Source organism: Ruditapes philippinarum, unplaced genomic scaffold (genome assembly GCF_026571515.1).
Source record: "Ruditapes philippinarum isolate M1 unplaced genomic scaffold, ASM2657151v2 ctg23_1_1_1_1, whole genome shotgun sequence".
Lineage (NCBI taxonomy): Eukaryota > Metazoa > Mollusca > Bivalvia > Venerida > Veneridae > Ruditapes > Ruditapes philippinarum.
The window spans coordinates 31,728-50,092 of record NW_026864815.1 but is presented as its reverse complement, the minus strand read 5'-3'; the positions used below and the strand labels follow the sequence as shown (position 1 = coordinate 50,092).

The 18,365-nt window shown below is 33.2% G+C and overlaps 1 protein-coding gene and 1 long non-coding RNA gene across 3 annotated transcripts in view; one reads left to right on the top strand and one right to left on the bottom strand.

Annotated features, from left to right (window-relative positions):
• Positions 1-18,365, bottom strand: part of LOC132726943 (uncharacterized) — a 66,066-nt gene that overhangs the window by 17,821 nt on the left and 29,880 nt on the right. For both annotated transcript variants that reach the window (XM_060712357.1, XM_060712356.1), the window contains exons 4-7: positions 16,732-16,872; positions 15,796-15,988; positions 14,722-15,390; positions 13,442-13,720 (exon numbers count right to left, since the gene is read on the bottom strand). In XM_060712357.1, coding sequence (XP_060568340.1) covers positions 13,442-13,720; positions 14,722-15,390; positions 15,796-15,988; positions 16,732-16,872 — 1,282 coding nt within the window. The remainder of the gene's footprint in view (positions 1-13,441; positions 13,721-14,721; positions 15,391-15,795; positions 15,989-16,731; positions 16,873-18,365) is intronic.
• On the top strand, positions 7,922-9,699 carry LOC132726944 (uncharacterized). The gene is made up of 2 exons (XR_009625272.1): positions 7,922-8,156; positions 9,489-9,699. It is a non-coding gene; the product is annotated as an uncharacterized LOC132726944 (long non-coding RNA).

The following is an 18,365-nucleotide window of genomic DNA, read 5'->3' as shown; positions in this document are numbered from 1 at the left end:
CAGTCATTCCAGACAATTATAAAAAGTCAAAAATACACAACACTGCCAATAATACACATATTAATATCCTGTCTTATTACATTTACACCATTCTGAATATTAATCCCCTCTCTTTTTCTAAATTAAATTAACACAATGGTTATTGTCAATTTAATTGTATAAATTGAAGTTTAAAATAATTTCCTTAAACCCTACACAATGACAAAACTCTGAAAGTCATGTTATCATTATACTATAGGTTTACTGTCCTAAAAACCTTTACCATACAACAGGGCAAAAATTAATTATGAACATTCCATGTCTACTTTTCACCACCCATGTAAACAAGTTGACCATACTTGAACTATCCTATCTTCTCTATTTTGAGATAGAAGTAAACCAGAGTGAAATATTTTTCCTCTAGATGTCCACAAGACCATAAACTTGTATTCAGCTGTGAGATGAAAGGTGATTTAATATGATAATACTTATATGACAAATCTTCCACTTTATTGAATTGTAAGATGAAACCCCTGGTCAATTCCTCATTTAACTTTGTCAGCATCTATCAAAAGTGCATTAATGACTTGAAAGTGTGACCAAAGTAATAGCATGAAAGTGTGACTAAATAATAACTTAAAAGTGTTACAAAGTAATCACTTTAAAATGTTACCAAGTAATGACTTAAAAGTGTTACAAAAAGTGTTACAAAGTATAAAACTTTAAAGTGTGACCAAATAATAACTTAAAAGTGTGACCAAGTAATAAGTGAAAAGTGTCACCAAGTAATTCACTACAATAAGAATTACAGGTAAAAGATAGGAGGCTGAAATAAACAGTTACTAAAAGGTTGGTAATGTAAATTATAAATAAGATCTAATTTTGTGAAAGTATTAAGAGTTTGTCATACTAACTTTTTAATGTAAGCAGTAATCATCAGTTACATCTAGGTGATGATACATTGCTAGGGGGTTACTTAGTTACAGAATCACTAAACAATAAAATCAATTGGCAAACTTATTACATTCAGGTTAATGAAAGCAGACTTAGCATATATGCTGAATTAGCTTAAACAATTTCTGTAATATTTTTAGTTAAATCTGTAATAAATTTAAGTTAAACTTTAACATACACCCAAATAAACTAAGGTACAATAATCTCATACTTATTACTCTTCCTCAACACATCAAATTTCACAAATTTGTAAAGTTTTCACCTGTACCAATCCAATATATAGGGTATCTCCTTAAGTTAAAGTCAACAGAAAATCTTGAATTAGTTTGCCACACCTCTATATTGTAAACAAGACAATTCATCTTGACAAGAAACATCAAGTGTGATGACTTAATTAATTTTACAAGAGTTGTACACTTTCTCTTTTTTATTCAAATTCAATATCTAATTCTTTTTTTTTTAAGATGAATCAACCAAATTACCTACTTTAGAACACTTTGAATATTTTAATTGGTAAGAGTTAAATATATTCAATTGGTAAAAGTTAAATAATACTGTTTTTTTTAAATATTAATCAACAAGAAAATATTGATGATACATTGATTATTGTTTTTATCAATGACAACTCTAATAACAACTTTGTCTAAAGTAAACACAACAGTTTAAAGGAACTTGACTGAGGCCCAATAGCCAGAAAACAAATAATCATAATTACTTATTTATTATAATAAACAGGCACTTTAAACAGAAAGATATGCAAAAAGTAATTAAGAAATACGCTAGAAATGAATTGGAAATTGTAATTTTTTTGTGCTCTCCTTAGCCTGATTCAAGTGGTAAGTGTTGCAACCCCTTTCAATTTTGGGTCATTTTTCACAATAAGAAAAAGTAGCTAAAGGAATGATCTGAAATTTGCACCCAAGTTATTGATCTAGATCTATATCGGAACATTTATTCTGAAAAATCATTCTCAGCCCTTGTCAAACCTTAATGGTGTCCCTTTAAAACATATAAAATCACATACCTTCTTCATATCAGTGTTAAATCTTAAACAGAACTTCATATATTAACAATTTCAATATAAAAAGAATTTACAAATCCATAAAATGAAACAAAAGGCAATGTTTTGATGGCAACATGTTACACAAGAAACACAACATGAACATTGTGTTGTAGTTCATGATCATAAAGATTTTTCATGTACATGCTAAATTACACGGTGCACAATGACATGGAATTCTACATTTTCTTGCATGTACTTGTCAGATGAATGAAAGCTATGTCCAGATAGTGTACATGTTGATCTTATATTTTAACATAAGCTAATGGTACCTAATACTTAATGTAGCAATGAACAGAATATCTTCTTTAACTGCTCACTTAACTGAAATACCATCCTGTAGATACCCTATCTTGTCCCATTTTATTGACCAGTTCTGAATTTATATGTTGTACGGTATGCATGCCCAAGCCAGGGAACAATGCTGACCTCATTACAAGTCAAATGCTCAACTATTTGTTTGTTTTATTGGATCTTAAGTCACACCAATACTTAAAAGGTCAACTTTCTAGCTTTACTGGTGGAGGAAGACCTATCTGCATTATTTCAGGAACAAACAGGTACCTTAAACTAGAACTATCACTAAATGTGATTAATACCCCCACAAGACTGCTTCGGAAATGAAGATGTTACTAGTAACAGAATACCTTGTAAAAGAATTGAAATATAGAGTTATGGTTGTGGGCAATTAAAGATAGTTGTGGTTCTTATATGTTGCATTTCCTTTCAATGTGGTTGGCCATTGATGAAGTTTAATTGAATTACTCTGTAATAAGTCCACAAAGACAAAGAAAAGGAACAAAGGGCAATGACTCTATAAATACTGAAGATAGAGTTATAGTTCTTGTGCACTGCACTTCCTCTTATTGTGCTTGATCATTGTATGAAGTTGTTTTGAATTTCCAACCAGTACGTTTTAAGTTTATGCTCCTGAAAAGGAAAAAAAAAAAAAAAAAAAAAAAAATTTATTTAAAAAAAAAAAAAAAAAAAAAAAAAATATTTTTAAAAAAAAAAAAAAAAAAAAAAAAAAAAGAAGGAAAAAAAAAAAAAAAAAAAAAAAAAAAAAAAAAAAAAAAAAAACAAAAAAAATTTTTAAAAAAAAAATGTTAAGGAAGTATCAAAGGGCAAGGTAACTCTGTATTTTTGTCAAAATGGAGTTATGGCTCTTAGTGCACTGCACTTCCTTTTAATGTTCTTGACAACTGTATGAAGTTGTATTGAATTCCAAACAGTTAGTTTTCAAGTTATGCTCTGGACAAGGAAAAGTAACAAAGGCAATAACTCTGTAAGTAGTCAACATGGAGTTATGGTTCATTGTGCACTGCACTTTTCTCTCAATGTTGCTTGACCCATTGTATGAAGTTATATTGAATTCTGACATTAGTCTTCAAGTTATGGTCCGGACAAAAAAGGCAATGGAAAAGTAACAAAGGGCAATAACTCTGTAATTACTTTAGATAGAGTTATGGTTCTTGTGCACTGCACTTCCCCTTATTGTGTTTGACAATTGTATGAAGTTGTTTTGAATTCCAACCAGTGTTTTTCAAGTTATGCCCTGGACAAGGAAAAGTAACAAAGGGCAATAACTCTGTAATTAATCAAGATAAAGTTATGGTTCTTATGCACTGCAATTCCTCTCAATGTGCTTGACCATTGTATGTAGTTATATTGAATTCCAACCATTAGTCTTGAAGTTATGGTCCGGACAAAAAAATCAATGGAAAAGCATTAAAGGGCAATAACTCTGTAATTACTTTAGATAGAGTTATTGTTCTTGTGCACTGCACTTCCCTTTATTGTGTTTGACAATTTTATGAAGTTGTTTTGAATTCCAACCAGTTGTTTTCAAATTATGCCCCGGACAAGGAAAAGTAACAAAGGGCAATAACTCTGTAATTAGTCAAGATAAAGTTATAGTTCTTATGCACTGCACTTCCTCTCAATGTGCTTGACCATTGTATGAAGTTATATTGAATTCCAACCATGAGTCTCAAGTTATGGTCCGGACAAAAAACAGCAATGAAAAGCATTAAAGGCAATAACTCTGTAATTACTTTAGATAGAGTTATGGTTCTTGTGCACGCACTTCCCTTATTGTGTTTGACAATTGTATGAAGTTGTTTTGAATTCCAAACAGTAGTTTTCAAGTTATGCCCCGGACAAGGAAAAAGTAACAAAGGGCAATAACTCTGTAATTTAGTCAAGATAGAGTTATTGTTCTGTGCACTGCACTTCCTCTCAATGTGCTTGACCTTTGTATGTAGTTATATTGAATTCAAAATATTAGTCTTCAAGTTATGGTCCGGACAAAAAAAAAGCAATGGAAAAGCAACAAAGGGCAATAACTCTGTAATTTACTTTAGATAGAGTTATGGTTCTTGTGCACTGCCACTTTCCCTTATTGTGTTTGACAATTGTATGAAGTTGTTTTGAATTCCAACCAGTAGTTTTCAAGTTATGCCCCGGACAAGGAAAAGTAACAAAGGGCAATAACTCTGTAATTAGTCAAGATAGAGTTATGGTTCTTGTGCACTGCACTTCCTCTCAATGTGTTTGACCATTGTATGTAGTTATATTGAATTCCAACCATTAGTTTTCAAGTTATGCTCCGGACAAGGAAAATGCAACGGACGTCTGGACCGACCGACCGACCGCCCGACCAACTGACCGACCACCGGGTGACTCCTATATACCCCCCCAAACTTCGTTTTTGGGGGTATAATTAGAACTGTCGCCATTCAGTACTGAAAAGCTGATTTCATCACATGAAGGAATCCAAAGTCCCTGCCAGGATTTATACCCATGGGGTTTAGGGGCAAGTGATTTGAAGCCATCAACCTTAACCATTCGGCCATTGAGACCCCTACTCAACTACTGCTGCCCTAAGTGTAGTACCCAAGGTGTTTAGATCACTTGTAGTTGTTAAAGACCTTGACCTGTCATTATACCAGACAAATAGCACCATTTACCCCATCCTTTAAAACATTTTGAAGCTTCAAAGGAACTGTAACTTAGTACTTTATGCATAATAAGTTTCCTCACTGACATTGGTAAAAAAGGTTCAAGCATCTACTACATATAGGACTGAGTTTGTCCATCAATCACCTTGGAAAGAGATGTGAGGAATAATAAGTCTAGCAACTGTGATTTGAGAATATATCCCAGAATGACAAATATCATAATGTTGCTGCTAACCAATAGGACTAACAAAGTACCTACAAAATATTCTTATAACTTAAAATAGCCTTTGATCATTGGGTTGACACCTAAAGAACTGTTTATCTTTTCATGTAAATCTATAAGATAACATTCCCAAAGTATCAGATAATATTCCCAAAGTATCAGAAATAAAATGACATTATGTATGACATTTTATTGAAACACAATGTAATGGAGTGACACCATGCATGAGCACAGTTCAACTTTATGATTTTGTATACCTATATTTATTCATCAGCACACTTTTAAATTTCCAACAGATTTTCTACCTCCCCACAATACAAGACCCTTTTCTCTATATGCAACAACTCTAAATGATTATTTAAGCCGCGTCATGACAAAACCAACATAATGCGTTTGCGACCAGCATGGATCCAAACCAGCCTGCGCATCAGCGCAGTCTGATCAGGATCCATGCTGTTCGCTATCAGTTTCTTTACTTGTTATAAGGTCTGTAAGTGAACAGCATGGATCCTGGTCAGACTGCACGGATGCGCAAACGCACTATGTTGGTTTTGTCATGACGCAGCTCATTTATAGTACTAACTGCAAACTTAATAACACATTAACTTAATAGTACTTTTGACAGTTTACAGTATACAAATTAAAAAAAAAAACCACCAGTATTGAAAAGTACATTATTTGAAAGATGTTTAAATACTGTGAGTCTTACCTTTGTTCTGTTTGTATATGGATCATAGGTAATTTCCACACTACGTGCTTTCCTCTCAGCCATAATGCACACAACAATAAAAACAACACAAAATTTGTCTACGAGAGATGATTAATTCTATACCATGTCAGTGCTGGCATTCTGCACAAAATGTATTATATATATATATTACATATAATAATTGCACTTACACCTTATATTATACCCCCACAACAACAACAACAACATTAATTTTACAGTTTCCAGACTTCCTTCAACATGAACCAGGGGTATCTTTTCTATCTATCTCTCCACCGAAAAACTGCCCAGAATTTATAAGATATATTTTAAAGTTTACAATTCATCAACAAAATTAAATAGAATGAGTCAAACATCTATTTTTTTCTTCTAAAATTAAAAAATAACAACACACTGCTGTAAAGTCCAAGATTTTTGCTAAGTTTGCTTTTTTTTGGTTAAAAAAGGATTACATACTACATGTATGTAATTTGCGACACCTTCTCAAAACTAACTCTTGTTCAAGAAAAGAATAAAAAAATACAGAAAAGCAGCTTGGTGATGATAATTTACTTTCCTGTATTAAATTAACTTAAGTATCCTAGCAGTTTTTATTACTGCAAAAATTCAATCTTGAGAAGCAGACGCAACTATTTACCGTAGTTCACTACAGCTGCAACACTGACTGTTTATGACTAACGTGCAACGTAATCCAGTTTTACACAATTTAATTCGGAAAGAAAAACCTTACATAAACAATTTGACATTTATAACGGATTTGTTCTGCTGTTACTGTTATTGTCTGAAATATTTCTTCTTTTTTTTTTTCCACTCTACCTCCTTATTTTAGTAACAGATGAAATCCAATCAGCTATTACTAATTAGTTAAGCATACCTAAGTACTTTGTTAAACAGTAGATATATATTATACATTTCGGAAGTGATCCACTATAATCAAAGTGTTACAGTTTCATTCCGTTTCCTCCCACTTTGTTAAACCTTTCAATGTTGATGTTATAAAATGGACTTTTTCCTGGTTTTAGTTTTGACAATGTCCATTGCTATTTTTAGATGTTTTCAAGCACAAACTCATAAATAGTGTCACTGAGAAGACTTCACATGGGCAGCCTTAGTACTGTCAACATACCAGCTAGCATGCCATTTCTACAAATTACAACTTTCCTCCTTACATTGCAAAACATAAAATGTTTATAATAAAAATTATTTCAAATTAAATCTGATGAAGTTACTAGCTCTTAAAAAACAATGTATGCCATCTTTGTACAAAACATCTTAAAAATTTCATTCCAAGTACTTAAAACTTATTATACTGGACCAACTTATCAAAAAGACAGAATATGCTGTAGTAAAGATTCAAACTACTAGTCCCCAGGTGAATGGACAACCAAGTAATCCTGCAGTAAACTTTACCAATTCAATATTACCTAAGTACTGATCATGTCTATCACTCAAATAACCTTGAAACAGTGTTATAATAAATATGTATAATAAAGTTGTCCTCCTGAGAATGCATTAAGAATTGTCCAAGTCTTCTGTTACAGAAACTGCAATATCACAGTACAGTACTGTACTAAAACAGTACTGTACTAAAACTGAGTTAAGAATGCAAGTATGACCTTGGCATATCCTGGTTATCACCCAGGCAATTAATTGTCTCTGAAAGAGCTTAAGAGCTTCTAAAGGCAACATAGAGTCAAATGTAGGGAAGTGAATGTTCTGCAACTAAGTGAGAATTTTTTTCCACAATATTTTGTACATCCAACAGTGAACATTACAGAAAACATCACTAAACAAATCACTTTTCTGATAGGAAAGACAGCTAAAGTATGATAGAAATCTTGTAAATAACATATCAGCTGACAACACAAGGAGAGTATACTTGGCAAACATGTCATACAGATTCCCCCATGGCCTTGTAGTAATATACAACATGTAACAATATATGAGCCGTGTCATGACAAAACCAACATAATGGGTTTGCCACCAGCATGGATCCAGACCAGCCTGCTTCTGATCAGGATCCATGCTGTTCGCTTACAGACCCTATAACAAGTAGCGAAACTGATAGCGAACAGCATGGATCCTGATCAGACTGCGCGGATGCGCAGGCTGGTCTGGATCCATGCTGGTCGCAAACCCACTATGTTGGTTTTGTCGTGACGCGGCTCATTTGCTACAGCTAACCTGATATTACTGGTTGTAGACAAACACTGACAGAACCACCACACCATCTTTTCAACCAATAGTTAAAGGGTTAGTAACTTTCTTTATAAGCTTTTAAAAGACATGACTAACAGTAAAATCTATCCGTTATAAAATCAGTTTTATCTTAAACACTTTTATGGATCAAACATCTCTTCTTCAACATGTGCATCTGTACATATCTATCCCTTGTACCTCTTTATAAAGCTTAGATGTTTTGTGAGGTTTCCAGCCTGTAACAATCCTCAACAGATTAGCATTTTTGCCAATACAAAAATTATTTTATTTAATAATTTACTGAATATCATCAGCCAGCAAAAATATGGAGATACTCAGTATGCCACATGCAGTACACCTATAAAAATATACCAGAATGTCACTGTTAAGTAACTGTTACCAGAATCTTTTAAAGTACAATCAGTAAGAAGTGAAAAGTACATAGATCCCTAGAGAATTAAAATGCTTTATTATATGATCTAAATATAGCTGCAATCTCATTGGTCCAAACAGTAGTCAATAGAACTTTTTATAGAATCATATTCACTGGCTGAATTGGATTTTCCCAGTCTAAAAATAGATCGAGACACATATTCAATGACCATATATCATAAACTGTTTATTACGCGTGCTTATTAAAAAATTGTTGCGTTTGGTTCTTTATGGTATATTTCCCGATTAATAATTATTACTTTACAATTATAGTGAAAAGTAACTCTGAAATTATGAGTATAAACTTGAATTTCTTTTGTATGCGAAGCGTTCGCGTAGTTGTTGCACGCCTTACATGTGGGTCTTTTTTTCCTCTCTTCAATGAAACAGGCAAAAGTTGTACATGTATAAGGTTGTACTTTATGTGACTTTTTTTTTATTCTTATAGCCTATTCATATAATAAAACAAGTATTGACTAGTGTGCCATATTCACTGGCAGAAAGTCATATTGACCTCGGCTATCGCCTCGGTCAATATGTCATCTGCCAGTGAATATCACATCATATTCAATGGCACACCAGTCAATAATTGTATAGTAATGTATGCTTATCATGACACCTCAAAATGACAAGACTAGAAGTTATCAGGCTTATGAAAAGGACAGCTTGCTGTGATAACTTTGAAAGTCAAATTTAAAGGGAAAGACTTGCTAAAGACTTGCTAGAGATTGGTCCCTGCTGGAAATTAACTTCTACAGTTTCATGTTTAATATGTTGAATTATTATCAAATTTTTATGATATTACCATACATGTACTCTGGTACTTGTTTATTCTGCAGACACCTACTTTATTATTAAAATAAATAAGACATTTCAATTTTTATATCGGATCTGGCATCCATGGCAATCGGTTAAGGTCATTGACTTCAAAGCATTTGCCTCTGATCATTTTAGATTCGAGCCATGGAAGCATCAGCAGATTTTACATGTGAGAAAGCTATCCAGTCAGCTTACATAATGTCAGTGGTGCACCTGAGGTTTTCCCCCACCAGTACAGCTGGATTAGGTTGCCATATGACCTACATTTAGTTTGTGCAATGTAAAACTTAACATTAAAAAAAAATTGTACAAGTTTTGTTTTTTGATAAATTATATTCAAAGAGCAGTAAGTCTTCAATTTTGTAACTGAATAAAAGTGTACTTTCAATGTGTAAAGATTCAAAAGATAATGTTTTGTCAGCATTAACTCCAGTAAAATTTGTTCACCAGCAACAGATTTAACTTCTCACTATTTTACAAATTAACAATAGATGCAATCAAAGTTGCAAATTTATAAAAAATACTATTGCTGTTTTACTGTATAATGACATCATCCTTATTCAAAAAGTGCAGCTAAAATCTCATAAAATCTGATCTACTTGCTGGATTCATTAACTGATGTAATGGAAAAGTTATGATTTTGCAATATAGTAAATTGATGCATAATATAGGTACAGTGTAGATAACATTATAAACACTGTAAAAAAAACTAATATTCTCTGCCCTTGACCTTTTATCTACTGAATTTCATGAAATAATTTATTTATGCAAATAAATACAGCCCCGCTACCAATTTAATTTTAATTTTGTAAATACGTAAATTTTGTTTGTTTGTTTGCTTTGGGTTTTACGTCACATCGACACATTATAGGTCATATCGCGACGTTCCAGCTTTACGGGTGGAGGAAGACCTCAGGTGCCCTTCCGTGCATTATTTCAGGCACGAATGGGTACCTGAGTAGAACCACCGACGTTCCGTAAGCTAGCTGGATAGCTTCCTCACATGAAAGAATCCAAAGTCCCTGTCGGGATTCGAACCCACAGAGGTGAGGGGCAAGTGGTTTGAAGTCAACGACCTTAACCACTCAGCCACGGACGCCCCTACGTAAATTTTAACCAGCTTAGTGTTTTAAATTATTTTTATAAACAGTCGATTTACTAAACTGATTAACAGTTTGCCGATTTACCAAAGTAAATGTGTTATGATTCATCAGAAATACTGCAACCTTATCGAAGAAAAAATAATTTAAAACACTAACTATAGTTTCTTTTAAATACAAACATTAAGAACATTCAATATTAATTATAGACAGAGAGACAGAAATATGTTATTGACATACATTTATAAAAAAAAACCTTCACCTACTGATAGTCAGAAAATACAGAATACATAAAACAATGTCATGGAACATAGATAATTATAGCATACATTTGAATATGACTTATTATGTTATAAAAATTATGCTCTTACAATTATAAATGCAAGAACAACAAATTCATTTTGGAAATCTCTACTGTAGATTTGTATATATGTGAAGTTCATGGCCAGCATTAAATGTGAAGTGTGTTATAAAGGATGACTATATTATGATGGAATGTGTGAAATGTGAGTGTGTTATTTAATGATAATGACAAGTTTCCTGGATAAAGAGAAACTCTCTATACACTTCAACAAGTGGTTAATTCCTTTACTTCTACATAAATATCTGCATCTTACAAACATGGGGGAGGCAGTTTCATATTTCTTTCTTTTCAATTTTTTCTCTCTCTAATACTTTGTTAAATCATTCTGAAGGTCAAATTATCAACACAGTCCTGTTTTGTGTAAGCAGATGAACAACTCTGAGGTTCTTCTTTGTATATTATTTCATCAGGAATAAAAAAAATCTGCTTGTAAAGTTTCCACACTTGCACAAATTCCAATTTTCTCTAGAGAGATTTGAACTAACTCCAGGTGCAAATGATTCAATTGAGGTAGTAAAGAAGAAACTTTTTTGCCTCTAACGATTTTTTCTTTCTTTAATTTAATTATGATTAACAACAAAAGAAATAGCATTTAATTGTCTACATGCGTAGTTTTGATATATACACTGACTTGATTTAACACAAATATTGTACATTAAAGATATTTAAATAATTTGAGCCGCGTCACCACAAAACCAACATAGTGCGTTTGCCACCAGCATGGATCCAGACCAGCCTGCGCATTCGCGCAGTCTGATCAGGATCCATGCTTTTCGGTTACAAACCCTATAACAAGTAGAGCAAATGATAGCGAACAACATGGATCCTGATCAGACTGCACGGTACTTGTTCCAATCCACAGGTGCGGGACGTCTTAACACGCACACCCCTACCCTACCCATATATATATAATAATAAACATATAAATGAGCCGCGTCATGACAAAACCAACATAATGGGTTTGCGACCAGCATGGATCCAGATCAGCCTGCGCATCCTTGCAGTCTGATTAGGATCCATGCTTTACGCTTACAAACCCTATAACAAGTAGAGAAACTGATAGCGAACAGCATGGATCCTGATCAGACTGCGCGGATATCCGCGCAGTCTAGTCTGGATCCATGCTGGTTGCAAACCCATTTTGTTGGTTATGTCATGACACGGCTCAAATAATGTTTATTATAGATATAAGAACAATGCAGTAAGACAAGCACCTGTGTTGCAATCCCTATTTAAAACTAACAGCAACATGCAATATGAAAAATCAATGTGTCAACAATGCAGTATGACAAATGAATGAGTGTCATTAGATATTGTTAAAACCAAGACCTTATGAAATACACAATTTTGACAATTACAAGTAATATATACATGATACAAAGTTACTTTCGGTGAACACATCATGACTTTTCAAGCAAGGCTGCATGATAAGCATTTAGTGATAAATTGCCAATTTGTAGGTAATTTTACACTCTAGAAACTGATGTTTATATGTTATAAATGTTACCTACTATTGTACTTGCCAAACAGCTTTCAATTATCCTGCACTCTTTATACATAAAATATACTAAACCAGAAATACAACTGTGTCCTCTGTTATGAAATCGTTCATCATAAAGAAATCATTATAATTTTCTCAAAATTTGGCTATGACAAAGTATCAGGATGGTTCCCCACATACTACATTGTAAATAATAAAATGAGCCGCGTCACGACAAAACCAACATAATGGGTTTGAGACCAGCATGAATCCAGACCAGCCTGAGCATCCACACAGTCTGATCAGGATCCATGCTGTTCGCTATTAGTTTCTTAACTTGTTATAGGGTCTGTAAGCGGACAGCATGGATCCTGATCAGACTGCGCGGATGCGCAGGCTGGTCCGGATCCATGCTGGTCGCTAACACATTATGTTGGTTTTGTCATGACGCGGCTCAAATATATATTTTTACTCCATTTCTGCCACTAAATTTGTATAGTTGGCTGGTATGGCATTGCGTCTGGAGCTGTTTTACTATTAATATAAGTGATTTCAATATTAATATATTTTTAAATGTTGGTTTGTCTCTATATTGGCGCCATAGACCTGTCATAATCACTTCTAGCACTTAGATCTAATTACATTTTAATGACACTGGAAACAATATACTGAGCAATAAGCAAATATCTTTCCAATTAGAGATTTCCATATGGAATAATCCAACTTTTGTGCCCACAAAATTTGTCTCCAGACCTCAAACATGTAAGCATAAGATAAAGAACATTCTTCATTGACTCACACAAGAGTATTGCCAGTGGGAAATACTTTATGGACTGGATGTACAAGACGGGTAAATTTATGTCTGCAGCTAATGTCAAACCACAATCAGCAAATTTCAACTATTCTTATTAATTAACAGCTATATTTTTTATTAAAAAATACATATATATGGACTAATGGAGACTGCTTTTTTTAATGTATGATGAATGGTACCTCAATAATCTTTTAACATTAAAAGCAACAGTTTGGCAGTGAGCATATAATGATCAACCTTCAATATAATGCTGAAGAAATAATAACCAATCCTGTCATAATATAATAACTACATGACAAAGGGAGGTAACTGTTATCTATTAACACTCACCTGTTGAGTATCAGGATTATATCCCTTGTTCATTGTTGCTTGTTGGTCAGGTAAATTGCTGTTTCTTGCTGGTGTTTCCTGGTAGAAAGCTTTCTGTTGTTCATCTGGTGAGGCAAAGTGCACAAAGTACTGACACACATGTGTATATGTGTCCCCATCCTTGGCTGGGTCGTTGCCGTAGATTTCCAGACCATATTCACCTTTCAAAGGCAGAGATATCGTGACAACAACCTTATCACCCTTGTCAGCTTCTGTGATACAACGTTCCAAATCATCCTCCTGTATGAAGTAATGAAAGAAAACATTTATTACAAACATATCTTATTTAATGTTACCGTTTTAAACAGTTACTTTTTAAATCAACAGTTTATAATTATTTTCTGGAGTTATATTTTAAGTAAATGACATCTGGTGATTTCCTAGCTTCATTGCTGGAAGAAAATATAGGATTATATCAAGACAAGAACCTCAATTAAATAGAACCTACTAGCCTGATAAAAACATGTAATAATACATCCCTGGCCAAGAGATCAAAGTCAGATCCTTACAATTATATCACAACAAATAAGTAGTCTAATAAGTATCACTTTTTCTTCTGCAATATATGACTGTACAGTATTCAACAATCAATATTTTGTAAACTCAGCCTTTTAAAACACTTTGTTTTTCTGTTTTTTAAAGTTGTATTATTATCATTTCTATATTTCCAGTACAAAGAAAAAGGCAAAAAGTATGTTGAATTTTCACAACCTGATGTTGAATAAACAAACATACTCCTTAATGTTGAACAATTTAAATGTTTTTCAAATGATAAGATGGCAAGTCTGACACTATCTTGCGAGAAAAGAGAATTTTACTGACATAATCGAGTAAAGGTATCAAGTGGTTGCTATTACAATTGATGGTTTTTAAACGTACACAAGGTGTAATCGGGCAAAATTACAAAGGAAAAAAACCCCAGCTCAAAGCTGTAGTTTCTAAAAATAAAACTTTTAACATTACAGTTTACAACTTAATGTTCCTCTGCTTCAGAAAGTTATCTAAGGTCACACTTAGAAAATTTTAATTTCAACAGCATACAAGGTTTTATACATTCAACTTAAATAAACTTCCAGATAAAATTATTTGCAGCACTCTGATAATAATTGGTTGAAAAATCTTTCAATTATAAAATCAATTCTGACTTCAATGATGAGATATTCCATCTGCATGGATTCAATTAGAATCTTAGACAATAAAGTGCATAATTCTTTATTTACAAAGACTTCTAAACACCTCACCTTCATGCCAGGTTTCCGTAGTTTACACAAAATGAAAGTAGGTCTTGTTTTCGTGAATTCCAGGGTCACTCTGTTATCTTGTGTAGGAATAACCGAGTCCTTGTGACTTGGAATCAGACCAAGCTGATCCAGAGGTATGCCTGGTCCCCAGTTGCTGTCCGAACAATTGGGTAGCGGCACTGCATCACTAGCTCTCGTGTCGGCAACTACCTTATACTCTGCAGCTGCGGTGAACACGTTCTTCACTCCGATGTCTCCAGTTAGAAGCTGGGCAAATATTGTAAGATAAAATGAACCAGACTTAGGTGACCTTATAGTAAAAGAAGCCTGATTGTGACGAGTTTCTTGGAGGCCAAAACTCTTCAATTTGTGACCTTGAAACATTTCATCCCCATTTTCAGAAAGAACAATTTTATAAGTAAAGTTTGTTGGTTTGACAAACCCTACAGTGATCGATATATTGCCATTTTTTGTTTGAACAACACCTTTTTGATGTGAAATAAAGAACATGCCACATTTAAAGAAGTATGATTTTACAAGGGGGAGTTCTTCAAACTCCTGCAGTGTGAGAGGGTGTGACAGGAGTTGCCATTCTGCCTTCTGTGCCCAGTGACTGTAGATCAACTGTTCAGGGTCTGTCATGAAGTAAAAATCGTCGTACTCGTACACCTGAAATAGTTTACCTAAACCTATAACACATCATTACCACATAACACAACTAAATTCAAACAAATTGAATGAATTCCCTATTTATTAAATACAGAGGAAACTTAACAAAGTAAAGATGATCACTACCACATGACACAACTCTATATTCTAATGAATGAATTCCCAAATTCCCTTTTTATCAAATATTGATGAAACTTAACAAAGTAAAGATTAAATAACATAATGAACATGTTTCACTGTGCACAAGGAAGACCTTTGCCATGGAGCAGAACCGAAGACTTTTGCCATAAAGTTATCTGCGTACCTATTTTTTAAAGTAATCAACTTCACAATAAAAATGAGAAAACTGGCTGTAAGTGAATATTCGGCTACAAAGAGTTGAAGAAAATAGAACATTAAACATACAAGATTTTCTGGCATGTTCTTCTCTGAGATGAGATATCTTGTGGCCCAGTGAGAGTCAACAAGATACCAGTTCTCATCTATGTACACAGCATTCCAGCTATGATTGTATTCAGTTCCCTTAAACTTGTCCCCTGGTCGATAGTCTAGACCCTTAGCAAAACCTGTGAGTACTGTACAGTACAAGCCAGCAAACCTGACAAATAAAACAAAACACAAAATGAATTAATTTTACATGATACATCTACTGAATATTATTATATTGTGAAATTTTTTATATGAAAATAGCATATCGAAGACAACAATAAATATCATTTAAGATCCTCATAGAACAAAAATGAACAACTTCTTATGTTTGAAATGTTTCAAAAAATTAAGTTTTACTTTGTTAGTTGGTGTACAAGCATAGGTTTAAGGAAATCTCTTGATGTATATAATATACATCGTCTTCACTGACAAACCAAACAAAAGAAATAAAGCTGTATGTTGCTGAAGGGTTGTTCAGGACAATTCCATCTGTTCTTTTATCATTGTAGCTAAAATTCTTGAAATTATAACACGGACCCCAACATTTAACAGAGTTTAGAATTGATAGCTTTTAATTTTTTGGACAAGTCATAAATATCTCAAAGTACATAATAATTATTTAAAAAAGTGTTTATTATTTCATGAAAAACAAAAATTGGGAATATACATTTATAATTGAGCTGCATCATGACAAAACCAACGTAATGCGTTTGCGACCAGCATGGATCCAGACCAGCCTGCGCATCTGATCAGGATCCATGCTGTTCGCTTACAAAACCTATTACAAGCAGAAGATCTGATAGCAAACAGCATGGATCCTGATCAGACTGCGCGGATGCGCAGGCTGGTCTGGATCTATGCTAGTCGCAAATGCATTATGTTGGTTTTGTCATGACATGGCTCATATCTTACCCGCAGAGAGTTTCAAATATTCTGGCATATGTTCCTTTCTTGTTCTTGAATGATGTGAGAACCTCTTCAGGAGAACCTTTCTGCACATTGGCAAAGTCAATATTGTACATGTTCTTTGATGTCATCCATCGAAAAATGGCTCTAAAAATGATAATATATAAGATCATAATAACAATGCTAAATTATGACCATACCTCAGGCAAATAATTTACAATGTATGTTTACAGGTAAAAGATGACAAAATGGAAGAGTATGCTGTCATTGGTAGAAAATAATTTGTGATCAAATAATTGTTACATGAGGTAAATAATATTACTATAGTGCTACCATCCATCTTATCACCATATAAAACCATTTTCACTACGGACCCATCCATCTTCTCTTCACCATATAACCATCTTCCCTACACCCATTCATCTCTCCACCATATAACCATCTTCCCTACACCCATTCATCTCTTCACCATATTACCATCTTCACTACACCCATTTACCTTCTCTTCACCATATAACTGTCTTCCCTACACCCATTTATCTTTTCTTCACCATATAACCATCTTCCCTACACCCATTCACCTCTTCACCATATAATCATCTTCCTTACACCCATTCATCTCTTCACAATATAACCATCTTCCCTACACCCATTTACCTTCACTTTACCATATAACCATCTTCCTTACACCCATTCATCTCTTCACTATATAACCATCTTCCTACACCCTCATTCATCTTTTTACCATATAACTGTCTTCTCTACACCCATTAAATTTTATCTTCTCTTCACCATATAACCAGCTTCCCTACAATTATTCATCTCTTCACCATATAACAATCTACACCCATTAATTTTTATCTTCTCTTTACCATATAACCATCTTCCCTACACTCATTCATTTCTCTTCACCATATAGCCATCTTCCATAAGACCATCATCGTTTAGTGTTATAATAATTCTATTATAATGGCTAAACAAATATAATTTAAGAGTAGCTATAGTACCATATTCTACACAAACAGCAGTATAAAGGACAATTGACAGTTTTGATTTCATAGAACAAAAAACAAAAAATAACTTATGAAATAATTTGTGAGAAATTTATGACTATTATATGAAAATTTGATTCATTTCTCTTCCCATAATTTATTAACAATGTATCATTTATACTTTAGAAATGATCTGATCTTTGATATTCATATTGAATTTATTTTATATTTCTTGATCTTCTTAACACTATCAGAAGAATTGTTCAAATGTACCTTAGAAACTGAAAAGGACAATAAAAGAAAATCCCAGACAGTGTTGACTTTGGTTAAGCTGAAAGTCTGTTGAGTGTTCCTTTGTTTTTCTGGTTTTTACCCTGATTAAAACACATTTCTTGATGGTCTATCCATCTAACTGACTTTCCTGGATAACTAACCAGGCCGTAATCATGAAAGTGTTAGTGGTAACTTTAAATTTTTATATATTTAATTTTTATTAAGCTTTGTATCATTGTCTATAAATGGTCAAGTAAGTAGAAAGTCATTATTGTAAAATATATTCAGAGCTGCTTTAATTTGTAATTTAATATATTTTTGCAATTCAGATTTGTCTACATTTATATATATTAGTCATGTACATAGATACGTTCT